Below are 24,179 nucleotides of genomic sequence, written 5' to 3'. Positions count from 1 at the left end.
TGCGACCGACACTCTGGCAGCGGCGACAAGACGGACGAACGAGGTCGCACTTTTTTTTCCAACAAAAATTAGACAATTTTGTGCTTGAAGCTCAAAATATCTCCTTCTCGACAGACGGACCTTTACTCGGCGCTGGCGGCACGTTTCGCAGTCGCGACTTGGCATACCCGTGTTCACCATGATTTGGAGTTGCTGGGTAATATTGGGGGCGGTTTTCAGCCCTGCTGCGGATTGAAGATTCGGTGGGTCAAGACTCAACAGTCAATAAGAGTCGAAAGTCTTCAATGTGTCATCTGTAAGTTTAACCAAGGATCCGATTTTGTATTCCAAAGCTTTATCCCGAGGATCAGTATACTCTGGGTCGACTGGAGGTCGCATTGTGAAGAAGTAACGCTGCGCAGAAGATGGGGGGTTTTCAAGTTGGTTGCTGTGAGTCGTGACTGGTGAGTTCATGGCCCCCAATGGCCACGGCGCGACCTGCACATGTGGGGAATGACTTGAATTTCCGTGTGGCTGTGTAGGACTCAGTAGGAGTAGACTGTAATGGATTATGTAAGCAATAGACGGCTCAGCTTATGTAAGCTTTGTTCCTACATCTGTTTAAACTGTTTTAAGTAATTTAGTGTCTCAATTTCCCAGTGTCCGAGTTCTAAGGCTCTCACGCGCCGTGAACCGTGTGCTCTAGATCAGGAAATTATTCGACAAAGATAGTAAATGGTAAAGGTATGCATGGCCAATTGACGTATCGAGGAAGAAGACGATTACCTAGCTCGAGACGATGCAGACGCACATAATGATAAAGAGATCTTGGACCGAGAACAACTGATACTATACACCAACATTGAATGTTGTTTTATTCTGTCCTCAAGAGTCAAGATTCAACACCCGTATGTAGTGTTTGACTTCCGTTTTCAAGCAAACCATGATACACAGACTGATACAAGATCGAATCAAACTCATTTGCTCCACTTTCCATCTCCATTACATAACCATTATGGCCACCAAGGGGATACGATGGAAGTTCGGAGGCATTGAACAAAGAGCTACTTGTGTCGGCATGATCAAGGTTCGGCCAATTTGAAGATTGATGGACCATGGAGTGAGGAGGTCTCGGGTCAGATCCAAGATCGAAAAAGTCAAGATTGATCAGGTCCAATGAGACATCACCTGGACGCTCGTTTATTCGATCAGAGTAGGGTCCCTGATACCTCGTGTCAAACTCAGTTGCCAGATCATCTGTGCCATGAGTCAAGTCTTCATAAGAGTTGCGCAGACCTTGCTGGGCCTTTGGTAGAGTATTTTCTAATACAGAACCTCGGGTAGTCGATCTTGAGTCCTCGGAATCTGGCTTTTCATCGACTCGCCAAAGCGGAGGAAATGTGTGAGATCGGTCATTCAATAGCCAGGGGAGACGAGACATTGAGAACTGATTGGGAATTTCTCGGACGAGCGCTGGAAGGCAGTTGTCATACGGTAAACGCCCTACTGACAAGCTGTAGTCCACAGATGTCGAAATCAGGAGATAGGCACGAGGGCATTGGATAAATGCTTCAAGCCAGTTATTCGCTCTGATGGGCCCTCGCGGAATATATGACATTCGGACCTGGTTATGTTCTGCCGATTTATTAATTCCTACTGAATTGAGCCGTTCACTCGGATGGCGTTTGGTCGACGGCGTTTCTTTGGGAAGAAAAAAATTCTGGGTAGTCACATATGCCAGCTGAAGTATATGATTGGTTCCAGCTGCAACATAGTCCGTCACATCGTATAGATCCTCAGAATGTCGGATGATGTTACTTAAGTAGTCTAAACGCCTTTGTCGAGAAGCCGTCTCGGAACGTGAAGGCGAAAGCTTCAAATCTATGGCGGCTAGAACAAGCGGCATTCCCACATATGCAAGTCTAGAGAGTATTGTGTTAGTCAATCACTCAGTGTAACAAAAATAAAAGAGACCTGTACTTACACACTGAGCGGAAGGTTCTCCACGTGTCCTGTGAGACTGAAATACTCCATAATTTGTGTCAATCCATCAATTCCGGCTTTCAAGTCTCTTCCAATCCCAGCCATTGTCTCATGATACCTGTGGGCTGGAAGGGCAGGATACTCCTCTATTAATAGGGCTGCATATTGTGCTAGATCCACACTGGCTGTGCTGTTATCACACTGATTGTCAATTGCCGACAAGCAAAAAAAAAGGCTATGAAGGGATATCGGGGTTTACTTACTGGTAGTACATGAATGTCATATTCTTCAACGCGGTGCATGGATGAGAGCATCGATTGCTCTTGGGATCTGGGCGATATGTAGCCTGAGAATGCCACTGAGTCAATGATTCCTTGATATTCTTCAGAGTAATCATTTGACTTTCAAATTCGTCCTTGGTATATGATGTTGCAGGAGCCAAGCGAGGGTTAAAGATCAACGTAACAAGATCTGTCAAGAGAACTGCCAATGTGCATTGTTCCTGAAGAGCGGAAAGGAATATAATCTTATTCTGGTAGTCATAGACCTTCGAGGTGTGCATTTCATCTTCGAAATCTTCCTCTTGAAGCCAGTCTCGACATCTATGAATATTTATCGAAGTGATTTGAGGGCGGCGACGGAGGCCAATACAGAGACTTCTATCTCGAAGTAGCAGCGACCACCATAGTCGTTTTTTCATGGCCTCGCTGACTTGATCATCCACAAGAGATGGCTGAGCATCTATGAGCATGGCGTTCTCGATAGAGCTTGTTAGCCATAAGCTTCCGGCTAGAGGTGCAATTGCTGAAGTATGATGGGTGAGGAGAAGTGCGCCCTGTGCCTTTGCCGATGGCTTCATCTCAACCTTGAGATCAAAAAGAAGCTGATTTAATTCTCTTGTTAGCTTATTGCGGGGGGGGGGGGAGGGAATAGCCACCTAACAGCCAGAGATCACACATACCTTTGCTCTGTTATACAACTGCTTGCGCGCATCGCGTTTGTCGGCAAACCCACACTTGTGCAAAGTGTCAAGACTCATGAACTAAGAAGACCTCGCATGAGCTTCTTGAATTTCGTCTGCCTCTTAACAAAAAGGTAGTTCTTACCGGTGAGATGGCAAACATGAGAGCCTGGAAGACAAATATGGATATCTTCTCCACGGGATTCCCCCCCAACGCACTCCAGAATTGGGCTTCATTGAGGACTGGAAGCATTGGGTGCATTTTTTTAAAGTACTGATGAACAAAATCCCGCGTCAAAACAAAGTCCGGTATACTCAAAGATCCTTTGATCCACAGGAAGTTGATGTCTTCTGATGGCAAACATCTCAAGTTGTCGGTGCACAAGAAGCCCTGACTATCAATGTCGACTATTGCTGGGTGATTTGAAGCAGATTCTTGGTTCGAGTCCATCATCTCCGCGAATCTAGGCCTGTGATTTGGTTGGATGATCTGAGCTGGACGAGTGGCTTCGTCATGAGCGGTCAGGCCAGTGGGCTGTTCCTCGGGAGATGAAGTGTCTTCTGCAAGAGAAGCAATCCCAGTCGGTCTTGATCTAGTAGCTTCCAAATGAGTATTTACAAAAATGGGGTTATGCAACAAACTGAATGACATACTGCTTTGGGAGTTTTCGTCGGAGAATACAGTCGGTTCGACCATCTTGTCGGCAACGCGTACAAGGCGAACCAGAGATGGATGCATCACAGCGTACCTATCCGAGAGATCAGCGCTGCCAAGAGTGACTTTAGTGCCGACCGTACCTTGCGGTGGTGGCACCACCCGCAGGCAGTGGGTGCCCTTCGAGTCCGTCGCAACATCTATCTGGAACGTTGGAGGTGAGGCAAAGTCCTGGAGCGATCTCTTGGGAAAAACAGGGGCCAGTAAGTTTTTGTTTTTGTTTTTTTTTTTTTAAAAAAAAAAAAAATGAATCTCAAATTTGAATTCACAGAGAGGATGAAGAGATGAGGCACTAGGATGCAGATATTGCGAAGCCTCCAAGGTCTACACGAGGGTCACCTGATTCCTGCACAAAAATGTGAAAAAAAATAATGAAAATCGCAACGTTTGAATCAATGTAGATCTGGGGATTACGTCAGTTCTTTTTGGGCTTGAGGTCAAATGTTGGCATTGGAGTAATTCCGAGTCTAGTGGTTTATAATTTCTCAATGCCGACAGGATCAATACCTGCATATCCTTTCACGCCCCTTTTTGCCCTCTTTGGCCTTTGGCTCTCAAGTACCTTTTTGGTCATTTCGGTTAAATTCCCTACATCCAAGGTTCGGGATGTTACGCAAGCTCATGCCAGTCAACCGAGCATGGGCTACGCCTCCGTGTTTGATCGCACCCAATCTGGGCAAAATACGAGATTAAATAAACATGGTGTTGCCGGAATTTAAAGCGCAGGAGCCACTTCTAAGGATTGTGCCAAATAAGATTGAGAGACAATAACAGTCAAATTTTCCAAGGTTCGAGGTTCTTCAAGGTGACTGGTGACCTGAGATGAGCCCCGCCTCCACAAAATCACTGCGGGGCGTTTCCCCACACAATTTACCGCGGAACTCGGTTACTAGATTCAACCTTAACGGCTTCTTCAATATAACCGGGGATCATATACACGGCATATCCACTCATTGGACTAGTTAGAGGGCGCTTTGCTATTTACAGGCTCACACTAGTCAAGACGGAGAATAAAGCTTCACGGGATTTACAATTTCTGAATCATAACACACATGTGGGGTAAGCTAAACAGCGGGAATGTAAAGTCTTATCAGCCTTAAAACGTATCAACATCTCGTATACTGGCGTGTGAATAAGTTAAACAAAGCATCTGGAGAATGGAATCAAAACCACGAAAAGAATGAAACACCCCCCGGTCCTCTAGTGAAGTTTTATTCAACTCATATTGTTAATTCTCCGCCGCATGTCCTTCAAATAATAGCGCATGGGATAAGTTCTAATCACACGGGGAAGAGCGGGGTATGTGACCCTGGTCAGCCCCATGAGAACTCGGTAGGTTCCTCTTCGGACCTTAGTTGACTTCAGCCCGTAAGCGTCACGGATTCTAGGGGGCAACATCTCGGCAGTTGTGAGGCGAACTATAGGAAGAACAGCCCGAATCTGAAGGGGTGCCTTCTTGTTCCACAGTAGATCATGGGCTACATTCTTCGCATTGTCGGTGATCTCAACCGTCGCAATCTTATCATCCCAGTACTGCCAAAATGCAGCACGCGTAGCGGGCCACATCCCTGCAGGGACACGAAGAGATGTAGCCAAGATCGAGTATTCTTGGTAGATTTCCTCAGCAGTTTCTTGGCTCATTGGTCCAAAAACGCGTTGATAAAGATCAATGCCAACGGCGTAGAGGGTTGCCGCAACCCACAGCTGAAGTCTGGGATCGTTGGCGGAATAGCTTGGTCCCTTGACGGGAGCATGAGCTCGGTGAACCATCTCTATGACGGATTTCTTCTCGGCTCGAGTACCGTATGCCATACAGTAGATATAGGTCATTGTCGTGCGAAGACGGTCGAGGGGCCTGTATGCAAAGTTGCTGTGCCTATCGACTCCTTTTCCGACGCCAGGCTCGGCAACCTGGAGCAAGATCGCGACAGCACCGCCTGCCAACAAAATGGCCTCTTGTACAATTTGGTGAATTCTTTGAGGTCTGTCAAGTGCGTCCAAAAGCTCTGGGTCCGTCTGATCATTTCTGGGCTTCTCATCCACCATGGACGCTGGGCCGTTCACAGGAACGGTGGCCCCTTGCTTGGGCGAAAGGTCGACTTTCTCGTCCATATTTGTCTCTTTCAAAATAAATACATATGTATCGGATGTATCAATGATTTAAAGACAAGTGGTGTGTAAAAATCAGGATCTTTGAGAGTATAATATCCAATTTTGTATCCTGCTTTCAAGAGTGGAATAGAGAAAACACAGTACTGGATGCGGATCAAGTTGACTTTTAAAAGGAATTATGCTTTCAAGATTCAAAGACTCCCATCATTAAGCTAGATACTTGACGTGATTTCTACCATAGTAGTACCTAGACATATAGGAAACTGCACTATCATGTGTCTTCTATGGGCCGCGGACCGGGCGGTTCCTGGGCAGGGGGACTTGCTTTCAAATCTCCCCTAGCTTTTCCTCTGATCCCGACGGCATCTCTTACCGCGGACCGTACCTTTCTTTCTTCCAGAGGCTCGGAATTTACATATGAAGAGAGAAGTTTTCAAGCGTAAGTTTCTGACAGCAAGGGTGGGGTGGGCTAAGATCGCCGTCTTTCTGGGGAAAATGGGTCTATTCTCCCCGGATTCCAAGCTTTTTGTTCTTAGGCCGCCATGACTTTTGAGCAATGAGAGGAGAACTGGTGAAGGTCGACGCCCAGTCATAGCATCAGTAATTGTCGACGTATATGATGGGCATTTATATAAAGTAGAACTGGTCGATGTTGAAAGTCTCTGAGCGCTATTTCTCAACACATTATTCGGACCCTGCGCAAGAAGAGAGTGATCAAAATATTCAAACAAGCGAGAACAAAAATCAAACATGGGCTCAGCAAAGAATGGTAGTTCTGTAATAGGTGCCGACAGGGACTTGCCCGATCCGGAAAAAATCAGTCATAATGCAAAGGCCTTTGACGGAGAAGTTGACATTGCCATTGAGCGACCGAGTAGAAAGCTGCAAGGACGACGAGAGAAGCTTCAAAAGCACTGGCGTCGGTTTTGGTGTTGCTATCTAGTGGCTGCTTTCATTTTCTTGGCTATCGCTCTCCCAATTTTGTGAGTTTGTTGTGGCTCAGCACACTACTATTATCATTCTAGGCCAATTACTCATAGTGATTCAATAGCTTTCTTGTTATCATCCCAGCCATTGCACAGAGAATTGTCGACAATACCAGTCTTCCTATATACTCAGCCGAGATTCTCAACCCAACGGCTGATACTGTATCTTTCACGCTTCATACATCTTTGACTGTGCCCGCGGGTCTCCAAATCCGAACGAGCGCTTTTAATCTCAGTCTTTTCAACAGAGGTGTTGAGCCTTATGAGCCATATCTGACAGTGGGGCTGCCGTCCTATAGTCTGAAAGGCCACACGGACATGATTATCACTCACAACAATACCTTCATACTGAATCAAGCCCAATTCGTGGAAACTTTGAGTCAAGCTGTTTACAATGAGCGCTTCACCATGTCCGCGAAGGGCAAGACGGTGGGGCATTTGGGGGTGATCAAGGCACCTGTCACCTTGAACAAAAACATAGAACTGGCTGGTAAGTTCAGGTCTTGCCTCGTTTCCTCCACTAAATCATGTTAAAAGTACTGCAAACTTGCTTCAATCATTCATTCAAGCTAATATCTTCCTCCTCAAGGTTTGGACAAGCTCAACGGATTCTCCATTGACACTGCACAACTTCTCATTCGAGAAGAGGCTGATGGCACCAATCTGCTTGGCACAGCAACTCTTCCGAACAAAAGCCTTTTCACCTTCGCTTTGGTATGAAAACCAAATCCTTTACACTCTAAAACCGAGTACTCGTGTTTTCAATGATAGCTCACGTTTTATGTTCTTCTTCCTAGGGTAATGTCACACTGAACCTTCGAAGCTCTGAATTATTGGTCGGACAAGCCACTATCACCGATGTTCTGCTCAAGCCTGGAAACAATTCAGTTTCTATGAGAGGAACTCTTGACATTCCCACCATCATCGATAATATTGCAGGAATTATCTCCTCTCAGCAAACCGCGTTACTCCAGGGCAAGCTTCAACTCTCGGCCTCTGGTAATTCTACTATCTACGACGGCGTTCATATCTCCTACTATGAAGAGGTGTTGAACAATCTGACCATAACAACACAGGTCCCAATCCTAGAGGTCTTGAGTGGGACACTGCAGAATCTTGTGTCTACAGACAATAACTCCACCCTTGCCAACATTGTGAAGAACATAACCAGCATCTTGGGTGATATTTCCGACTCGACGGATTTCAAGACGGTCGCTCGGTCTCTCCAAGCCCTTGTTTAACGTTAACGCCTAGCCCTTTTGCTCTTTGGCAGTACCAAACAACTCATGCAATGGATCCAAGTCCAAGTTCACATATGGTGATGATTTAGTGATGAATCTCTTCGCGTGCGGGTATCTCAGTCCATGGATGTTTACGGGAATATTTGGAGATTAAAAAATACTCCAATGAACATTGAATGGACATTGAATGGACATACGTATATTGATTGTTTGCTGTCGACCCTATAAGTATTAACATATACCGAGGAGAATACCGACGTTCAGGATCACAGCTCCTCATAGTTTGGGCTTAATAATGCCAGCCTCAATTTCCTTCTTTGCATCCTCTCTGAGGACTCGCTTGAGAATCTTTCCGCTTGGGTTCTTTGCAATAGACCCAACGAATTTCACTCCACCCGTCAACGCCTTGAAACGTGCCAGTCGCTCCAACACAAACTTCTGAACATCCTGCTCAGTAAGTTCTTCCCCTGCACTTCCGGGGCGTCGCACTATATAGGCACGGGGAAGCTCGGTATTATCAACCTCTGGGATGGTAATCCCAATCACTGCCGCATCAATGATCTGAGGGTGGGAAAGTAGAACCGCCTCTAGCTCAGGTGGTGCAACCTGGAACCCCCTTACCTTGATGAGCTCCTTCTTTCGGTCAACAATGTACCACTTTCGGGTGGCTTCATCGCAGTACGCAATGTCCCCCGTTTTGTACCACCCTTCCGAGTCAAATGAGTCAGCGTTCGCTTCGGGATTCTTGTAGTATCCTGGCGTGACTGTCGATCCTCGTACGCACAGCTCTCCGCGGACGCCATAGGCAGATATATTGCGACCTTCGTCATCAATGAGCCTTGGAAATTGTCTTCGTCAGTAATGAGCATTCAAATAGAGTGTTCTTTCTTCGAATCATACTTTGCTTCCAGATTTGGGATCAATCTCCCAACCGACCTAAGTAATCCGCGAACATTAATTCGCCATTGCTTCCATATATCATCATGAACGCTTACCCAGTATCATCATGCTCTGGATATGGAAACATGGTCGCAACACACGATGTTTCTGTCATGCCCCATACTTGCACAAAGGGAGACCCATCTCCGATCATTGATCGGAACCGAGCTTGGACATCTTTATCTAGGGGAGCCGCTCCGCAGGCCGCCGCCCGAACCTTTTTCAAGAATGGTCTTTTCTGCGAGATGGGAGCCATCAAAATTGCAATGACGATGGGTGGTACCATTGCAAGATCAGTAATGTTGTACTTTTCCACAGAAACCAAATACTGCTCGAGGTCAAATCTTCGCATCATGTAAGCCTGTTGTCCTGCCTTCAAGGTGGAGATATGGGTCACAGGGGCTGCCGATGCATGGAAGACAGGAACAGCGATGATTCGCGAAATCTGATCACTTGTTAGTCAACAGAAGTATATGCCACAACATCGAGGCACCGAAGTTCATTATGATCGCTTACCTGAAAATCACGAGGGTGAAGTCCAATGACAAGCTCGTGTTGTGCAATCAAATTATAGTGGGTAATCATGGCAGCCTTTGGTAGACCAGTCGTTCCACTGCTGAACAGTCTCGCAGCGGTAGTCGTCTCCGCAATTCTCAAATCATTGAATCGCACCCAGTCTTCTTCGCCGTGGTCCATTAAGGCCTTCCAGGATTTGTGGCCGGGCGGGACAGCTTGTTCCACATTGTCAAATATCCACACGTTTTCCTTCTGGATACCTACTTTCTTGGCTGCTGTAAGAAGATTGTGTAAGATTTCTGGCTCGGAGATCAGAAATTTGCATTCTGCCGCTTTGACATGATGCGCAAGTTCATTGGGCGTGTACGCAGGATTGGAGCCGGTGAAGATTCCACCTGCACCAATAATGGCCAGCACCAAGATGCTGTAGTTGATCTAAGACATGCCATCATTAATCTTGAGGGCTCACCCTTGCATTCCAATCAATTGTCTCCATTGGACTTACGTCATTGAAAGAGTGAATGAGAACACAATCCCCTCTGCGAAGACCAGCAGCTCGTAGACCGGCAATGAGCTTTCTGATCTTAAGGCGCGCTTGGTTGCAGGAGATTGAACGACTCGGGTTTTTCGCATCGACATAGATCTAGTTTTGGTCTCGAGTGTAAGTTTCTACGCGTCTATAGGTACAGTAATCTTTCGATCTTGAAGTGTTGAAACCTTGGAACTTACTGGTAGGTCTTGGTCGTATGGTGGATCATCAAAGATGAAAGACAACAGGTCTTTTGTAGGGAGCAGCACACGCTCAGCTGGTTCGAAAATCATTGTGGTTTGGCTCGCGTGGAGGGTCGGGAGTGTAAAAATGTTTGTGATAAAAAAAAAAGTACTCTTAATTTGGAGGCCGTGAGGTTTTAAAAGGGGGGCAGTGTTGGAAAGAGTTGTCAACACCAGATGTCTGATGGTGCACATTTGACCGCTTCCCCTCAGCGCAGAGAGCTCGGATCTCGGTTGTGGGGGAAGTGCATAAATGGACCATGGCCCCCACCCAAAACCGGTAGGATCACCACATTGCATGACAATGAGATTCTTTCGGCCCGCGCTTCATACGTGGGCGGTTGAGTTGTGCGCGATTTCTCGGCTGGTACATTTTGCATTGATCTCGTTTAATCTCGAGTAGAAGTAGCTCGCAGACAGGAGTCAGTACAAAGATCAGAGAGACTCTTGCCTAATTGGGGCAGATGGGTTGCCTAATTGAGGGGATCCTCAGCTCCACATCGGACGCCCCGCTTCGTTTATAGTAATACATAGTACTAGTTAACTACAGAAACATTCATCATCCAGTGTCTCTTTTTTCTTTCAAATGTTAGTTTCTGTCTTTTTTTCTCCCTCGCCATGCTCTCCCCAGCCAAAATTACATGTAACCCTCTCATGACTACTCCATCATTTAAAATAACATCGTCTCCATGAAATAAATCTGATTTGTTGTACCGATTGAGAAAATCAATGACGTCACACAGCCGACCCCTTTTCTTTCAAATGTTTTCTTCTTTTCTTTTTTGGGGGCCAATTTGATCCATTGATTGAGCCCTACAGCCGATCTATTTGTAGTGTACCAGCTAGACCTGGTAGTACATGACCCACATGTGTGGGAACCATGGATTTTTTTCAAGATATGTATCAACAAGATTTGACATTTGACATTTGACATTTGAATGTGCCAACATTTGAATGGTCCAATGTGAGATTGGTGCTCAATCTATGTAGAAGAGCAACGTTTAGATATACATCTCACCATCGTGGAAGAACTTGAGGTCGATTCAATTGATGTTGAAGGTGCAAATAACATTCCTTGAACCCGGCACTGGAGCACTGGAATTGGCGTTTTCCCTGAAGGTTGACGGAATCCTTCAGGTTTGAAAGTCATTTCCTACAGCATGAGCCGAAACATAAATCTCCTGCTGCGTGACCATTAGCTGCCCCGGTTCTGGACACCTGGATGATATAGGTATGGAGCGGAGGGTAGAATCTAATGCTCAACTTACGATTAAATCGCTCGGGCTCTTTGGCTTTCTGGGGTTTGAGACTTCTCTCTGATCTGTCATGCATGTTTGTATCAGCAACGGCCATGAAAGTCTGAAGCTTCGGGGGCAGACCACAATTCATTATGAATGTCATGATGCTAGAAAAATTGTGGAAGTATACATACGGGGACACTAAAGTGATCTCAGAATCACCATCCGATTTGCAATCTTGGGAGTTACCCAGAGCCCGAGAGAAGATGCCGGCAAACCGAAAGCGCCGCCGTGGGCTGTCAGGCTTCCCTTCCATGTTGTCTGGAACCTCAAAATGCCTTCAATGTTGGCTCTCGATGATATGACTCGTCAAGGTGTAAGACCGTGTCTCTGTAGAAACGGGCTTTCCTATGTATTTTCAATGTTAAAGCAGATATAGTGCGGGCGCGGGATATCATCAAGGTGCTGATAGTATGAATCAGTCATCAGCTATATGGTGTTCACGAGCAGCAGCCCACGAAGTCTTTTATATTCGTATCCTGCAAATTCTCGGCGGCCTTTTGCACCGAGGTGTGCTCTGGATTTTGATTTTTTCTTGTCTCTTGTCTCTTCCAAAATTTTCCAAGCTTCTAATTTAGTCATGAGGACTTTGATCTCATCTCATTGATTGTACATACTGTTCGTGTGACAACTTTGGCCGACGGAAGCCGATTTTGTCAAAGCCGAAGATTCGTCATATCAAACACGATTCTTGTATCAAAAGTTAGGATTTGAAATTTGAAAATGGAAAAAAATGAGAATCAAAGGATGGATTGAAAAGTTTTGATTGGTTGGGAAATAGTTCTCCAGTTGCAATCGGCCAATTGGAAGGCTTGGCTCACTTGAGATTTGCCCCGGTCTCGGCCAACTCGGCCAACTTCGCCGAACGGCCAACTGAGCTCTACTTATGCACTCCACTTCAAAGTATTATGTTAAGGTACATTGCCTGCCTTTATACGCGTCTTCTTTTCGCCGATCCCCTGCCAAAAAAAAATGTCGTCTCCTGTGTCTGTTCGCCCATACCGGTCAAAACGTCATCGACCGTGCGACCAATGCCGAGGTCGGAAACTAGGATGCCAGACTGCCGATGGACTTCCCTGTCAGCGTTGTCGGGCGTCCAAATTGGATTGCACGTTTGATGAACCCCCGCCGAAGCGAGCGCGTCTCTCACAGTCCCTTTCCACAGCCGATCCAAACGTCGAGGAATTGCCAGTGACGACCGACGCCGATGTAGCGATCTTTGACCGAACTGCCTCACCAGAAAAACGCCCACTTGGGAACGCCGAGCCAATCTTTCCCTCTCTAGAATTCGATCAAGTCAATGTTGCATCTCCAGCGTCTGGAATTCTACTCGCCGGTCGGTCGCCGACTCAGTTTGTGCAGAGCATCGACAAACTTGATCAAGGATACGCTGAACTATTTGGGGCTTCTTCTGAATCAGATCCATGGCTGCTCAGACATTGCCGGTTTGATGACTCTGGCATGAAACACTTTTACAAAGTCCATTACCGAAATGCTGGTGGAGTTCCCACTGCCCAGAGAATACCGGTGCATTTTATGATCACCTCACCAGAACTCTCAACGGCAATAAAGCAGGAAACACGTGCAGGGATCTGTGAAGGACCACGAGAAATCCGCGAGCGGCTAGACAGCATAGTTCCCCCAGAATACGGCAGAAGATTAGTTGCACTGTGAGTAGGACCATCGCTATATCCCCTCATCACTGCGCATTGATAACGACTAATCAACTTTCAAGGTTCGTGAAGTATGTTTTTCCTGCCCTACCGGTCATCTCACGCTCCCAACTAGGGCTGAACACGACTTCAAATCAGCTTCCAGAACAAGCAACCCTGTCTAAAGTTCCGGTCCATCTTCTTGCTGCCATATATGCTTCTGCGTTTCCATTTGTAGCACATGATGATTACTTATGCGTCTTCAGCACCTATCATGCGTCACCTGTGCAAAAACTGTGGCGCATGGTATATGAGCTCTTGACCGTGGAGATTCATAGCCCTCATCTTGCGGTTCTGCAGGCCGCTTTGCTTTACGTTCAGCAGCAACCAACGGATCAAGCTCGATATACTACTGCCGACACCCCCTTCGTGTGGTCATTTGTGGGTCAGATTGTTGGCCTCGCCTGTAGTCTCGGGATACACATCGAATGTCGCATGTGGGGTATACCGGCGTGGGAAAAGCGCTTGCGCCGCCGGCTGTGGTGGGCCGTCTATGCGGAAGACAAGTGGAGAAGCTTGTTAATGGGGCGCCCTCCTTATCTCTACCCGACCGAATGGGATGTCAGTGATCTAGACGAGGGGGATTTCCTTGTCGGTCCTAGACAGGGATTTTCTACCTCGTCTTGCGATATCGACATACCTTTCCGGTTTTTGGTAAACCTTGCCCGGATTGCAGAGGAAATTCAGTCAACGTTTTAGTAAGCTCAGATGGGTAGACGCGATATCCCAGGGACACAGCTAACTGTCGACAGTACACTCCGAGCATCTCAAGTTCTGAACGCAGACTTTGATACTTCAATTGCTTTGGGCAGAGAGCTATTAGAAAAACTGAACTTGTGGTGGTCTTCTCTCCCCGATACTTTTCGCCTTCCAAATTGGAGCAAATCCGTTCATGGGCAAGCTCCTTACCCGACATCTATCCATTTTGCATATCTTCTACTTGTGGTTTATGTTTATCGTGCCATGCTCCGACCCATGGCACGATCTTCAGAACCACCAATGATATTTGATTTGGAGGAAATGGCTGCTACGTCTCCGCTCCCCATAGATGACCCGTCCTTTGATTTTGCAGATCTTTCAGGACTGGACGCCATACCGGACATCTCCATTCCGGATGTATCTGGGACCAGTGAAATTACACTACATGCAGCAGAGAAATGTGCAACGATTTTAGTCAATTTCACACGGCGCCTGACGCCTAGTGACTTCACCGGATTTTGGTACTCATGTGGGTTTCTTCTTTGCGGTTCCACCGCTAATATATACTAAACCTCAGAAGCTGACATAGTCTAGGGTCTCGTATTGGGTTCGCGACTGTCTCGAATTTCTTAATGTTATTGCTAGTTCAGGCCCCAACAATAGCTCACGCGATGCGAGGAAAGTCTTTGGTGGATTCCTGGTTGCAAGTACTGCGATGTCAAAGCCCAAGCTTCCCCCTGGTCAAACTGGGCCTTGCGCGTCTTGATGCTTTACATTGGGGTGGTCTAGCGAATACATTTGTGCTCCCGCCGCATGTCCAAGACGTTGCTGCCAATGCGAACGCCAGCCCTGACCTGACAACCTGACAGGAAACTCAATAATAATCATAATACAGTATTGAACGACTATTGATACATGGCTGAAGTTGAGTCGCTAGGTATATAAAGCTCCATGGAGTGCGATACTCTATATGGGTTTCAGTAACATTGAAAGATCCGGGCACATGTGCAGTGTCGACTGGACGGCTTCGCCTTCGGTAGAAGATTTGATGATCGGCTGTGATTTAACATTAAATGTTCACACCGAATGAAATTTGAATGTCAATAATTATATGTATCAAAGATTTATTAAAGATTTTTCATTGTATCATCTTCTAGTTGTGAAGGCGAATCCCAAATCTTTAGAGCTATAATCGGCAACTCGAACCACCACCCCTATCCTCATTTTCTACTCTTCCATCGGTTGATTCATGCATGTGCCTTGGGAAAAGAACGCCAATCCCTGTCTCTACTGAGCCCGGTACCTCCAACATTTGAAGTTCCACCGGATGAGTACGTGGCAAAGGCCCGACCGTCCTATCGGCATATTCTTTTGCTCGTGCATAATGCGGGGATTTTAACTCGGCAGTTCGGTAAAAAAAAAATGCCCAGATGTCATTCCTTGACATTTGTCCTCTTGCCCCTCTCGATGACATGATATAACACAAGCTGAGATGCTTTTCTACAGACATAGCACGGGACGCACATCTCTCAAGCCAACGACTTTTCAACATGGGGACCCATCAGAAGATCGATATAAAGACATATGCCGACTCCACAGGGGTCTTTGAAACACGTCCTCTTGGGACCGACAGCATAAAAAGAGTGACAGAGCTGTTGAATATGAACCACAACAACTATCATATCTATATTCACAACCTAGGCTTACACAGTATGGAAGTCTATATCATTTTTCATCAAGTCAAACAAGTGTTGACTGAAAATATTTGCCAGATCACATTCTTCACCATTTGTTAGCCATTCTCTCGCTAGGAGGCACTGAAAGACAGCTTTCACAGGCTTATGAACTGGCCGTCAGCTCTCAAAGGCCGACTCGTCCACCTGATGCTCGTCGCGTATCGGATATCTCCGATCCAGAGAAGTTCAAATTATTCTTGGGGAAAGGTAAGTATTACGATGACTACTTTGCATACTTTCAAAAAGAGATTTCTCATCATGGAGTTCCGCGAACCGTTCATGAACATCTCTTCAAAGGCGACGAAAGAGCCGAAGACATGCTGCAACGCTTCTTCAGCGGTCAGTTAAATAAATTTCTGCCCTTGGGGTATTCGCAAAATAAATTATATTATAGTATTGACATGATGATTCTTCCAGGATTCCTTCACTCTCCTATTCATCTAGCATACGCGATCGAATTTGAACAGCCACTGGTAGTGGCCGAGGCTCTTGCTTTGACAGCTATCCACGACTCGTCCTTTGGTCAAATTTTAGATCAAGTCGAGAAAGTCGATCGACATTCCTCCACCACCAAGAGCTTAATTGATCTCCAGAGAGAGATCCATGGGAGTGAAAAACTTCGCAAGGCCATGGACTATACACATGGCGTGTCGCAAATTCAAGACGGCTTGTTGGTGAATGCGAGAGTAGAATTCCTGAGCCTAATGGGCGCGTGGAAGGTTCAACCGCAAGAACTAGAGGAGAAAACCGCCGAGTCTCTTAATGCTACCTGTAAGAAACCACCATTCACTTGTCTTATTTTCCTTCAAGCTCTAACAACAACTCACTCACAGTATACTGGACATCTCTTGCTCAGCGGCCTGAGAAACAAATCCGATTTGATTTTTTCCTGATGCATTCTATCACAGCTGGGTCTCTTTGGCCGGTTTTCAACCACGTATCTTGGATTAGCCCTGAAATGAAAGGTCGATTGTTAGAATGGAAAGGTCGTGCAGATCTCATGCTCTACTGCCAATGTGGCGCGCCGGCCTTAATTAACGAGTTGGCCACTTACCAGCCGCGACTTCCCTCGGGGTGGTCGGAGATCTTCCGACGGGCCTGCGATTACAAGGACGACGGCCATTTGGTCAAATTCATTCGCGGCATTGCTACGGCTGAACTGATTAGCAGAAAATTTGCTGCAAAGCCCCACTTCATGCTCAAGAGTGAGGCGGAGTTTCTTCAGATTGCACATATGGGTAGGTGAAGACAGTATTGCTTTGGATTTGCCATTTTCCATAATGCATAATGGTTACTAATCTTTGTTGTTAGTGATGGATTCTGCGGAACGATTTAACCTGGAATCCGCCGATCAGGAGACTGAGATGATATGTGCCAAGTATGGGTATCCTCGTATTTTGCCCACTGAGATCCAGCGGGTTACTGCCCGCTGGCCGCGCCATGTGGGGTTTGAGGAGTCTTGGTTCCATGTGCCAGCACGCAAGTTCAATACTTCCCATCTTTGAAATAATGGTCGGGATTGGTTATACTGTATTCCACTCGCAAAAAAGATTATAAAGAGAGAGAGAAAGGGAAGACACATGAGCGAGTTTGTACTAGTTAGTAGTGTGTTTTTCTCCCTCTCTCTCTCTCTCTCTTTCTCTCTCTCTCTCTCCCTCTCTTAGTGCAACCGTGCGCTGGTTTTCCAACTTCTCCCCACAATCGGGCTTCATCCCGCGTTCTAATGTTATCTCTCGCAAAATAATCGCCGCTCTTTTCCATCAAGAATGTAACGCTGCCATTGTCCATTGACGATCCAAGGCATTATGCAAGGGACTGTGCCCCTTGCTTCAGTCTTTTAAAGTCGAAACTTCCTGTTCCCTCAAAGATCTGCAATGTCGTACCACGATGATCTGGCACACTCTCCCCCTTGCTGCGCTTACACTGACTGTTGCGGCTTTACAAGCTCTTCCACCAGTCGAATTCACCCCAGTGCAGATTGATCAGATCTCCAGCGCGGAGAAGGGCTTCTCATTGGCAACGGTTGACCGGGTTATCTATGTCCAGGATGACTTTGCGTCATGGACCGACCAAGACGGGCTTACTTTGATTCCTCCGTCTGTTGAGCAGTTCGCGCAAACATTTCGTGATGATCTTGAAGAACTGACCGATGTGTCTTGGAGCTACCAAACGGTCAAGAAACTCCCGATCGCTGCCTCTGGAATTTTCCTTGGGCGTTCAGATACTCCCGAGGATTTTACATACGAGGATGGCACGGCGACAGAGGAGGGGTACGAACTCGTGGTTGAGAGTGGCCGTGTATTCATCTACGGCTCAGGGGCACGAGGGATGTGGTGGGGAACACGGTCGTTGCTTCAACAGATCATACTCCATCCACACGCTACCCTTTTCCCCGGCCGTATTACCGATACACCCGCCTACCCGACGCGCGGGATGATGCTTGATGCAGGACGCAAGTGGTATTCTTTGGATTATTTGAAGGATCTTTGCACTTACGCATCATTTTTCAAACTTTCCGAGTTTCACTATCATGCGACAGATAACTATCCTCTCACTCGAGGCCCCAACGTGACCTGGGAAGACGTCTATTCACAGTTTTCCTTGAGACCAGAAAACCCTGAGCTAGCACCTTTGGTGCAACGAGTGAATGAGACACTATCTCGGTCGGAGTTTGTCGAATTTCAACAACACTGCGCGCAGCGAGGAGTGACTGTTATTCTCGAAATTGAGAGCCCCGGCCACTGTTTGTCAGTCACGAAATGGAAGCCCGAGCTTGCTTTGGAGAGTAAGGATCTTCTTAACTTGACACATCCTGAGACCCTGCCTCTGGTCAAGTCTATCTGGTCGGAGTTTTTGCCTTGGTAAGTTTGGTCTGGTCGCGATAATGAGCAACACATAAAAAGATCTTTCAACTCATTATTTGCATCTCCAGGTGCCTTTCCAAGGTTGTACACATTGGAGCAGACGAATACGCTTCCGCCTTTGCCGATGAGTATGTGAATTTTGTCAACGAGATGTCCGACTTCATATATGAGACTCATGGTAAGAAAATCCGCATTTGGGGAACGTATGAGCCCAGTGCGTTGTCAATCAACCGGAATATTACCATCCAGCACTGGCAATATGGACAGTCAGACCCGGTCGCACTGGCCGAAAATGGATACCAGATCATTAATTCCGAAGATTGGTGGGCATACCTTTCGTTGAAAAACAATCATGTCCCCATCACACCAGCGCCGTATCCTCAGTTTTTCGACAACGATCGGTTGTTGAATTTTGGTGATGTGAAAGGCTGGCAGTGGACACCAGATCTCTTTAATCCTGTCAACACGACGGATCAGCCTGTCAAAAATGCCGTTCGCGGCGCCATCCTCGCCGCATGGAACGATAACGGGCCTGATGCGACGACACAACTGGAGGCGTTCTATGCTGTTCGAAACGGCATTCCTGTTGTCGCATCCCGCGCATGGTCAGGATCCCGTGGGCCCCTTTTGGATCAATCCACCCTCGATGACTCTATCTCCATTCTCACGGCCAATGCAGTGTCTCAGAGCCTTGATCGAAAGATTGGCAGTCAACCAAGGGGCCTCTTCTCATGGTCCGATGCTCAGCATCACCAGATAGGTCTGGGAAGTAAAGGAATGAATTACACATTGGAACTGGAGATCAGTGGTCCTTTCTCTCTACAATCCGATGACGCTGTTCTATCCCTTTCCGCTGATGGCCAACTGGTATTTTCTGCAGATGGATGGCCATATCCTCTTCGGTCCGTCGCAGAGACCGATGGCTTTGATCCTACTGCGCTGGGGCGGATCTGGGCGAATAGTACAACATCCTCACACGATATTGTGAATGTTGCTTATAATGCTCAAATCACGATAAAAACCAATCAGTTTGAAGGCAGCCGCGTGTGGATTGATGGACAGTTTGTGGGTCGTTTCGAGGTGTTTGTGTATGGTGGCAAAAACCAAGCTTTCTCATGGAGCCAGATGGCATTTGTTGCACCACTGGACTGTGTTCTGGGCACTGGGCTACGGAAGATGGATTTGTATGAAACTTGAAGGTACATTTCCTTAACAGTTCTTGTCTTCCTACCCTTCCTTTCCTTTCTTTTTTTTTTTTTTTTTCATTTTTTCTTTCATTGGATTTTTTCCAGATCACCTACGATCTTCATGGTTTCGGATTTATCTAGAAAGCTGAGATTTTGAACAAGCGCTCCGTTTCTCAAACATTTCAAGCCACATGTTGTTTCTTGATTTTGAAACCTTGAGCTGTACGGAGGCTCAGCTCGCTATGAGTTTTTTTTTGCGTTCTATTACACTTTGTGATCGTCATTGATTCTTGCCTTGAGCCATAAACAGCGTCGGCCACCGCGGGACAGTTGGAGAAAAAAAGACACGCACATGAAAAATGCAATTTCAACTTTTATATTTCCTAACTTGGTGATTCAGTTTACTTATTTCACAATTTTTCCCCCCTATTTCTGAAAGAATGAAAATCGAAAACTTGAAAACCACAAATGACGAAGAAGAATTTTCATGCCAAGTGACCCCAGCAGGGTCAACCTCTGAGACTATTGAGAGTTCGTCATTCATTCCACTCTGTGTCGTGAACTTTTTTTACAAAATGGAGTGTGAAGAAAACAGACTTATAGGTGAACTGACACCGCCAGCTCTTGCAAAATCCGCTGGTGAGTATCTCATCTCGCATGCCTGGATGAAGATGAGGAATTACGAACATGCTTAACCATAATAGACCACGACAGTGGATCGATTATGATAGCGGAGATCGAAAATTTACAAATCTCTATGGCCAGCTTGAAAAAAAGCTGGACTATTATGAAAAGGCGGCGAAAGAGTCGCGAGAGGCGGAATTACTCTCTAATGCGAAGTGTCTCCAACAGACCGAACTTCTACAAGACGCCCTTGACTCAGCGGACGCAGCGTTGAAGCAAAATTGTGAGCTCAGAAAAGAACTAGACAGAATTGAAGAAGGGTTAATACAGGTGGATCTAAGCGACGAGGAAGCAAACCAAAAGACAAATCAACTATATCAAGGTCTCGAGCATTGGATCAAACATCACTATGAAGCCTCACAACTATCCAGCCCAGCAACAGATTCGGATATCGAATCTGACCAACCACGAATAGTTTGGTGGAACATATATGCAGACTTATCACATCGAATCTTTCATGTTATATTAAGTCGCTTCATGGTTGGTACTGGCAATCCTGGCATGAACCATGCTTTGCGAATGCTTGATGAAAAAGTACACGACATATGTACGTCCCTCCGCTGCCTACATATAACGGAATGCCGCAATTCGATCTCCTAACCAATCTATAAAGGCCCCAGGCACGTCGGCCGATATTGGCGTTCTGGTACAAGTAGAGCAGCACTAGCACTTGCAAAGCCCGAGCTCGAAGTCACCCTTGATCATATGGTTCAATCATTTGAGGCTCAGTATTCTCACCATGCGATATCAAACAGCTTCGCCGAGCGAACAAAAGAGCTCAAAGCCTTGCTTTGGAGATTTGTGGATTGGAAAAGCAGATTGGAGCGTCAAATTGGTTTATTTTATTTCTGGTGGATCGTTCCCGGATTGCCATTTCGAACAGAGTATATGAATAGTCTCACTGGAGAGGACCACTTCATGCCTATTGTTGAGCAAGGCCTTTCGCCAATTCTCTACAGGTTGTTGCCAGATGGTTCAGAGCCCACGTTGGTACGCCGTGGACTAGTTCAAATCACCAGTGGACCTATTATCAATGGGGGCCAATCGCAAAACGGCTGTAACGAAAAGGCATAATTGCAGTCTCGGGTTCACAAGAAGATACGGTTCATGTATGAGGATACGAAGTCTAGCTAAGCATACGCTGTGCAATCTGATTCAAATGGTTGATAAATCCATGTTCAGACACCATCCTCGAAACCATCGCCGCCTGCCTCAGTATCCAACTTGACTGATTCCATCAGTCCACAAACTTCGAATAACTTCTTTGGTCCAAGACCTTCTGGCGTTCCAACCACTCCTTCGGTCTTGAGACGCAGAAACGCTGCTCGAATTCCCATGTATGCAGGCACAATCGACGCGAAAGAAAATATCATGATGCGGAATCCCATTTCCTCGGCCTCTTTGGTCGTCACAACGGGAGAGGCGCCATTCTCCACCATGTTGAGCAAGAGTGGCCATGGTGCAAGATCCTGGACTGCTTGCTTCATTTGGTCCCTTGATGTGAACCCCTCGAGTAGCCCGACATCAGCGCCGATATCGCGGGCTGCTTTCAGGCGAGTTATACACTCTTCGTATCCATGTTGTTGTAGGGCGTCGGTTCGAGCAATCAGTACAATGTCCGAGTGCAGCCGATCTTTGGTCAATTTGGCTGCCCGGATTCTTGTCAGGTATTCATCCAAAGAGACCACTCGCTTGCCTGCAAGGTGACCGCAGCGCTTGTTTGAGATTTGGTCTTCGATGTGGAAGCCTGCAACGCCAGCTTGAATATACTGCTGAACTGACTTGGCAACCATCAGAGGGCCTAAGTTCTGGTGAGTTTCATATCGCAAGCCATGTCCCTGTATCATTTCATGGACTTACCTCCATAGCCTGTGTCCATGTCTGCAATCAGAGGTGCCCCAAAAGGGTCGAGGTTTGCAATCATCTCGGCATTGGTTTTCATATCATGAAGCTGAGCCAATCCGAGATCTGCCATTCCAAGTCGCGATGCTGTCGTTCCTGCACCGGTCTATAGTTGCCATTAGCTCGCGTGAAACAGTTTTGATCAACACTCATTATTTACCATGTACATTCCCTTGAAGCCCAGCTCCATGGCAATGCGGGCAGAAAGACCATCATAAACACCTGGACAGACGATCATATCCTTAGTGTCCTTAAGCATCCGACGTAACTTGGATGCCGCAGGGATGACATAGAGGGAGACAGAGGGCTCCTGCCTCATGCCGTTCACTTCGTAAAATCCATCCTTCTCAACAGTAATTGTGATAGTCATGATGAGTTTCGAGATGTTAGAAAGTGAGACTGATTCTAAGTTGGGAAGATGGAACAAAGTCGAGGCAATACCTCATTTTTATACCTCCAACTCCGCTCGTCGGACAAGGCCGTCCCACGAGGGAACGGAATTTAGGGTCCGATACTCCCCAGATCAATAGGACCAGCATCAATTCACGGACAATTGGCAGTTCTTGGTATTTTTGGGATGCAACATTTCACCATGTGCCAAGACCAGACATGCTTTATCTGTAATTCTTGGGTCGTACCAACTTGACATGAGAACCCGAATGACCTTGATGAGCACAGGCTCCACAAGCACCTAGACAATTGATGCTCTGTCTTTGACATGGAAAGTCGGAGAAACTTCTCAAAGTAGTGGTGACTCGTAATCTGTCTCCACCACGTTTTGCAAAAAAAAAAAAAAAAGAGAAATTCCATGCAAAGGTCAGGGATCTTGATAGGGCATACGTGTGACTGCCAAGAAATGTGCACTCTCTCTATGTCGAAGTTTGATCAGTCTGACAACATGAGGCCCGGTTCGCCTGTCATTCAATGTTGGAACTTTGAATATTATTCATCTCTTAGCTAGGTGTCTATGGATCGCTCGGCTTATCATGTACATATGAGTATTAATCAGACATTCAAATATTAAATGCATGGGTAGGGGATTCACACAACTTCAACGTTTTAATCATTGAATATGCCCGCTCGCTCTTGTCGCTTCAATGTTTCAAGTGTTCCAAGATTTGACTGCGTATGCATGCACATGTGTGCAGTACTTGTCTACCTAGATGCATAGTGTGCAGGTGGGAAATTCCCCGATTGCCCGAATGAAGTTTTAATATACATTTGAATCCACAAACGGAATCGTACTTGGGCAGAGAGATAGCACTTGAGAGTCGAGACTATGTTTAGAATTGACAATAGATTCGACCTCTGGATTGAATACTTCAAAGGCCGACAGTCCGTAGTGAAGACGAGGCACAAAGTCTGTAGTCATCAATGTCCGCGTATGCCATGCCCACCCTTTCATGAACATCCCAAGTGCGCTGTTATAGGATGGTCTGCAAGATCGGGGTTGCCGAATACAGTGCACAAATCGGGAAGAGGGAGGAAAGACTTTGTGCCAAAATTATAGATGTGCATCATCGGCGCCAGATGCGCCAAGCAGAAAATAGATATCAGGCCAGATAAGTCCGGATTCAAAAACATTGCAGGCACGATCATAGGCAAGTATAGGAATGGAAGGCCAAATGGACGACGCTATGTCGTACAGTAGCGTTGAAGGGCGCGTTGTATCTGGCCGCATAAGGAAAAGATCGGAGCAATTCTCTTGTCATCAAATCTCCTCGATTGCCTGGCTTAGCCCTCCCCCCTCCCCCCGGCGCTCCATATTTTTTTCATCTCTCAGGGCTGCATATGATCTGCAGAGGTCACAATGCTGAAGTACGCCAAGTGAATCTGCGCCAGACTAAGTGAGAGTAAATGGGAATTCAAGGGCTTGGCCCCAACATTTGAAGAA

General features: G+C 46.5%; 9 protein-coding genes across 9 annotated transcripts; 4 read left to right on the top strand and 5 right to left on the bottom strand.

The window, feature by feature from the left end:
* Positions 1-871: 871 nt before the first annotated feature.
* Positions 872-3,620, bottom strand: N7466_003637 (fungal specific transcription factor domain-containing protein; the record flags this gene model as incomplete). The annotated part of the gene is made up of 6 exons (XM_057163034.1): positions 872-1,901; positions 1,964-2,152; positions 2,226-2,845; positions 2,924-3,004; positions 3,069-3,484; positions 3,578-3,620. 6 exons carry the CDS (start codon positions 3,618-3,620, stop codon positions 872-874), a joined length of 2,379 nt encoding a protein of 792 aa, XP_057021715.1.
* Positions 3,621-4,853: 1,233 nt separating this feature from the next.
* Positions 4,854-5,750, bottom strand: N7466_003636 (oxygenase MpaB family protein; the record flags this gene model as incomplete). The annotated part of the gene is made up of 1 exon (XM_057163033.1): positions 4,854-5,750. The coding sequence occupies one exon, from the start codon at positions 5,748-5,750 to the stop codon at positions 4,854-4,856; it is 897 nt and encodes a 298-aa protein (XP_057021714.1).
* A 750-nt stretch (positions 5,751-6,500) lies between these two features.
* N7466_003635 (DUF3712 domain-containing protein) lies at positions 6,501-7,977 on the top strand (the record flags this gene model as incomplete). Its single annotated transcript, XM_057163032.1, has 4 exons — positions 6,501-6,733; positions 6,802-7,226; positions 7,326-7,450; positions 7,534-7,977. 4 exons carry the CDS (start codon positions 6,501-6,503, stop codon positions 7,975-7,977), a joined length of 1,227 nt encoding a protein of 408 aa, XP_057021713.1.
* A 276-nt stretch (positions 7,978-8,253) lies between these two features.
* N7466_003634 (acyl--CoA ligase) lies at positions 8,254-10,254 on the bottom strand (the record flags this gene model as incomplete). The annotated part of the gene is made up of 5 exons (XM_057163031.1): positions 8,254-8,815; positions 8,973-9,361; positions 9,433-9,867; positions 9,938-10,075; positions 10,162-10,254. The coding sequence occupies 5 exons, from the start codon at positions 10,252-10,254 to the stop codon at positions 8,254-8,256; spliced, it is 1,617 nt and encodes a 538-aa protein (XP_057021712.1).
* A 1,082-nt stretch (positions 10,255-11,336) lies between these two features.
* N7466_003633 (uncharacterized protein) lies at positions 11,337-11,592 on the bottom strand (the record flags this gene model as incomplete). Its single annotated transcript, XM_057163030.1, has 2 exons — positions 11,337-11,413; positions 11,472-11,592. 2 exons carry the CDS (start codon positions 11,590-11,592, stop codon positions 11,337-11,339), a joined length of 198 nt encoding a protein of 65 aa, XP_057021711.1.
* An 881-nt stretch (positions 11,593-12,473) lies between these two features.
* Positions 12,474-14,778, top strand: N7466_003632 (uncharacterized protein; the record flags this gene model as incomplete). Its single annotated transcript, XM_057163029.1, has 4 exons — positions 12,474-13,171; positions 13,237-13,911; positions 13,966-14,441; positions 14,507-14,778. The coding sequence occupies 4 exons, from the start codon at positions 12,474-12,476 to the stop codon at positions 14,776-14,778; spliced, it is 2,121 nt and encodes a 706-aa protein (XP_057021710.1).
* A 684-nt stretch (positions 14,779-15,462) lies between these two features.
* Positions 15,463-17,153, top strand: N7466_003631 (questin oxidase family protein; the record flags this gene model as incomplete). Its single annotated transcript, XM_057163028.1, has 5 exons — positions 15,463-15,622; positions 15,685-15,987; positions 16,066-16,419; positions 16,482-16,886; positions 16,960-17,153. 5 exons carry the CDS (start codon positions 15,463-15,465, stop codon positions 17,151-17,153), a joined length of 1,416 nt encoding a protein of 471 aa, XP_057021709.1.
* A 382-nt stretch (positions 17,154-17,535) lies between these two features.
* On the top strand, positions 17,536-19,709 carry N7466_003630 (beta-N-acetylhexosaminidase; the record flags this gene model as incomplete). The annotated part of the gene is made up of 2 exons (XM_057163027.1): positions 17,536-18,509; positions 18,581-19,709. The coding sequence occupies 2 exons, from the start codon at positions 17,536-17,538 to the stop codon at positions 19,707-19,709; spliced, it is 2,103 nt and encodes a 700-aa protein (XP_057021708.1).
* Positions 19,710-21,561: 1,852 nt separating this feature from the next.
* N7466_003629 (isocitrate lyase/PEP mutase family protein) lies at positions 21,562-22,655 on the bottom strand (the record flags this gene model as incomplete). Its single annotated transcript, XM_057163026.1, has 3 exons — positions 21,562-22,184; positions 22,244-22,391; positions 22,446-22,655. 3 exons carry the CDS (start codon positions 22,653-22,655, stop codon positions 21,562-21,564), a joined length of 981 nt encoding a protein of 326 aa, XP_057021707.1.
* Positions 22,656-24,179: the final 1,524 nt, after the last annotated feature.

The sequence above is a fragment of the Penicillium verhagenii genome, assembly GCF_028828195.1.
Source record: "Penicillium verhagenii strain IBT 33310 chromosome Unknown utg000005l_segment0_segment0, whole genome shotgun sequence".
NCBI lineage: Eukaryota > Fungi > Ascomycota > Eurotiomycetes > Eurotiales > Aspergillaceae > Penicillium > Penicillium verhagenii.
The sequence above is the reverse complement of the archived record's forward strand: the minus strand, read 5'-3'. Positions and strand labels throughout refer to the sequence as shown.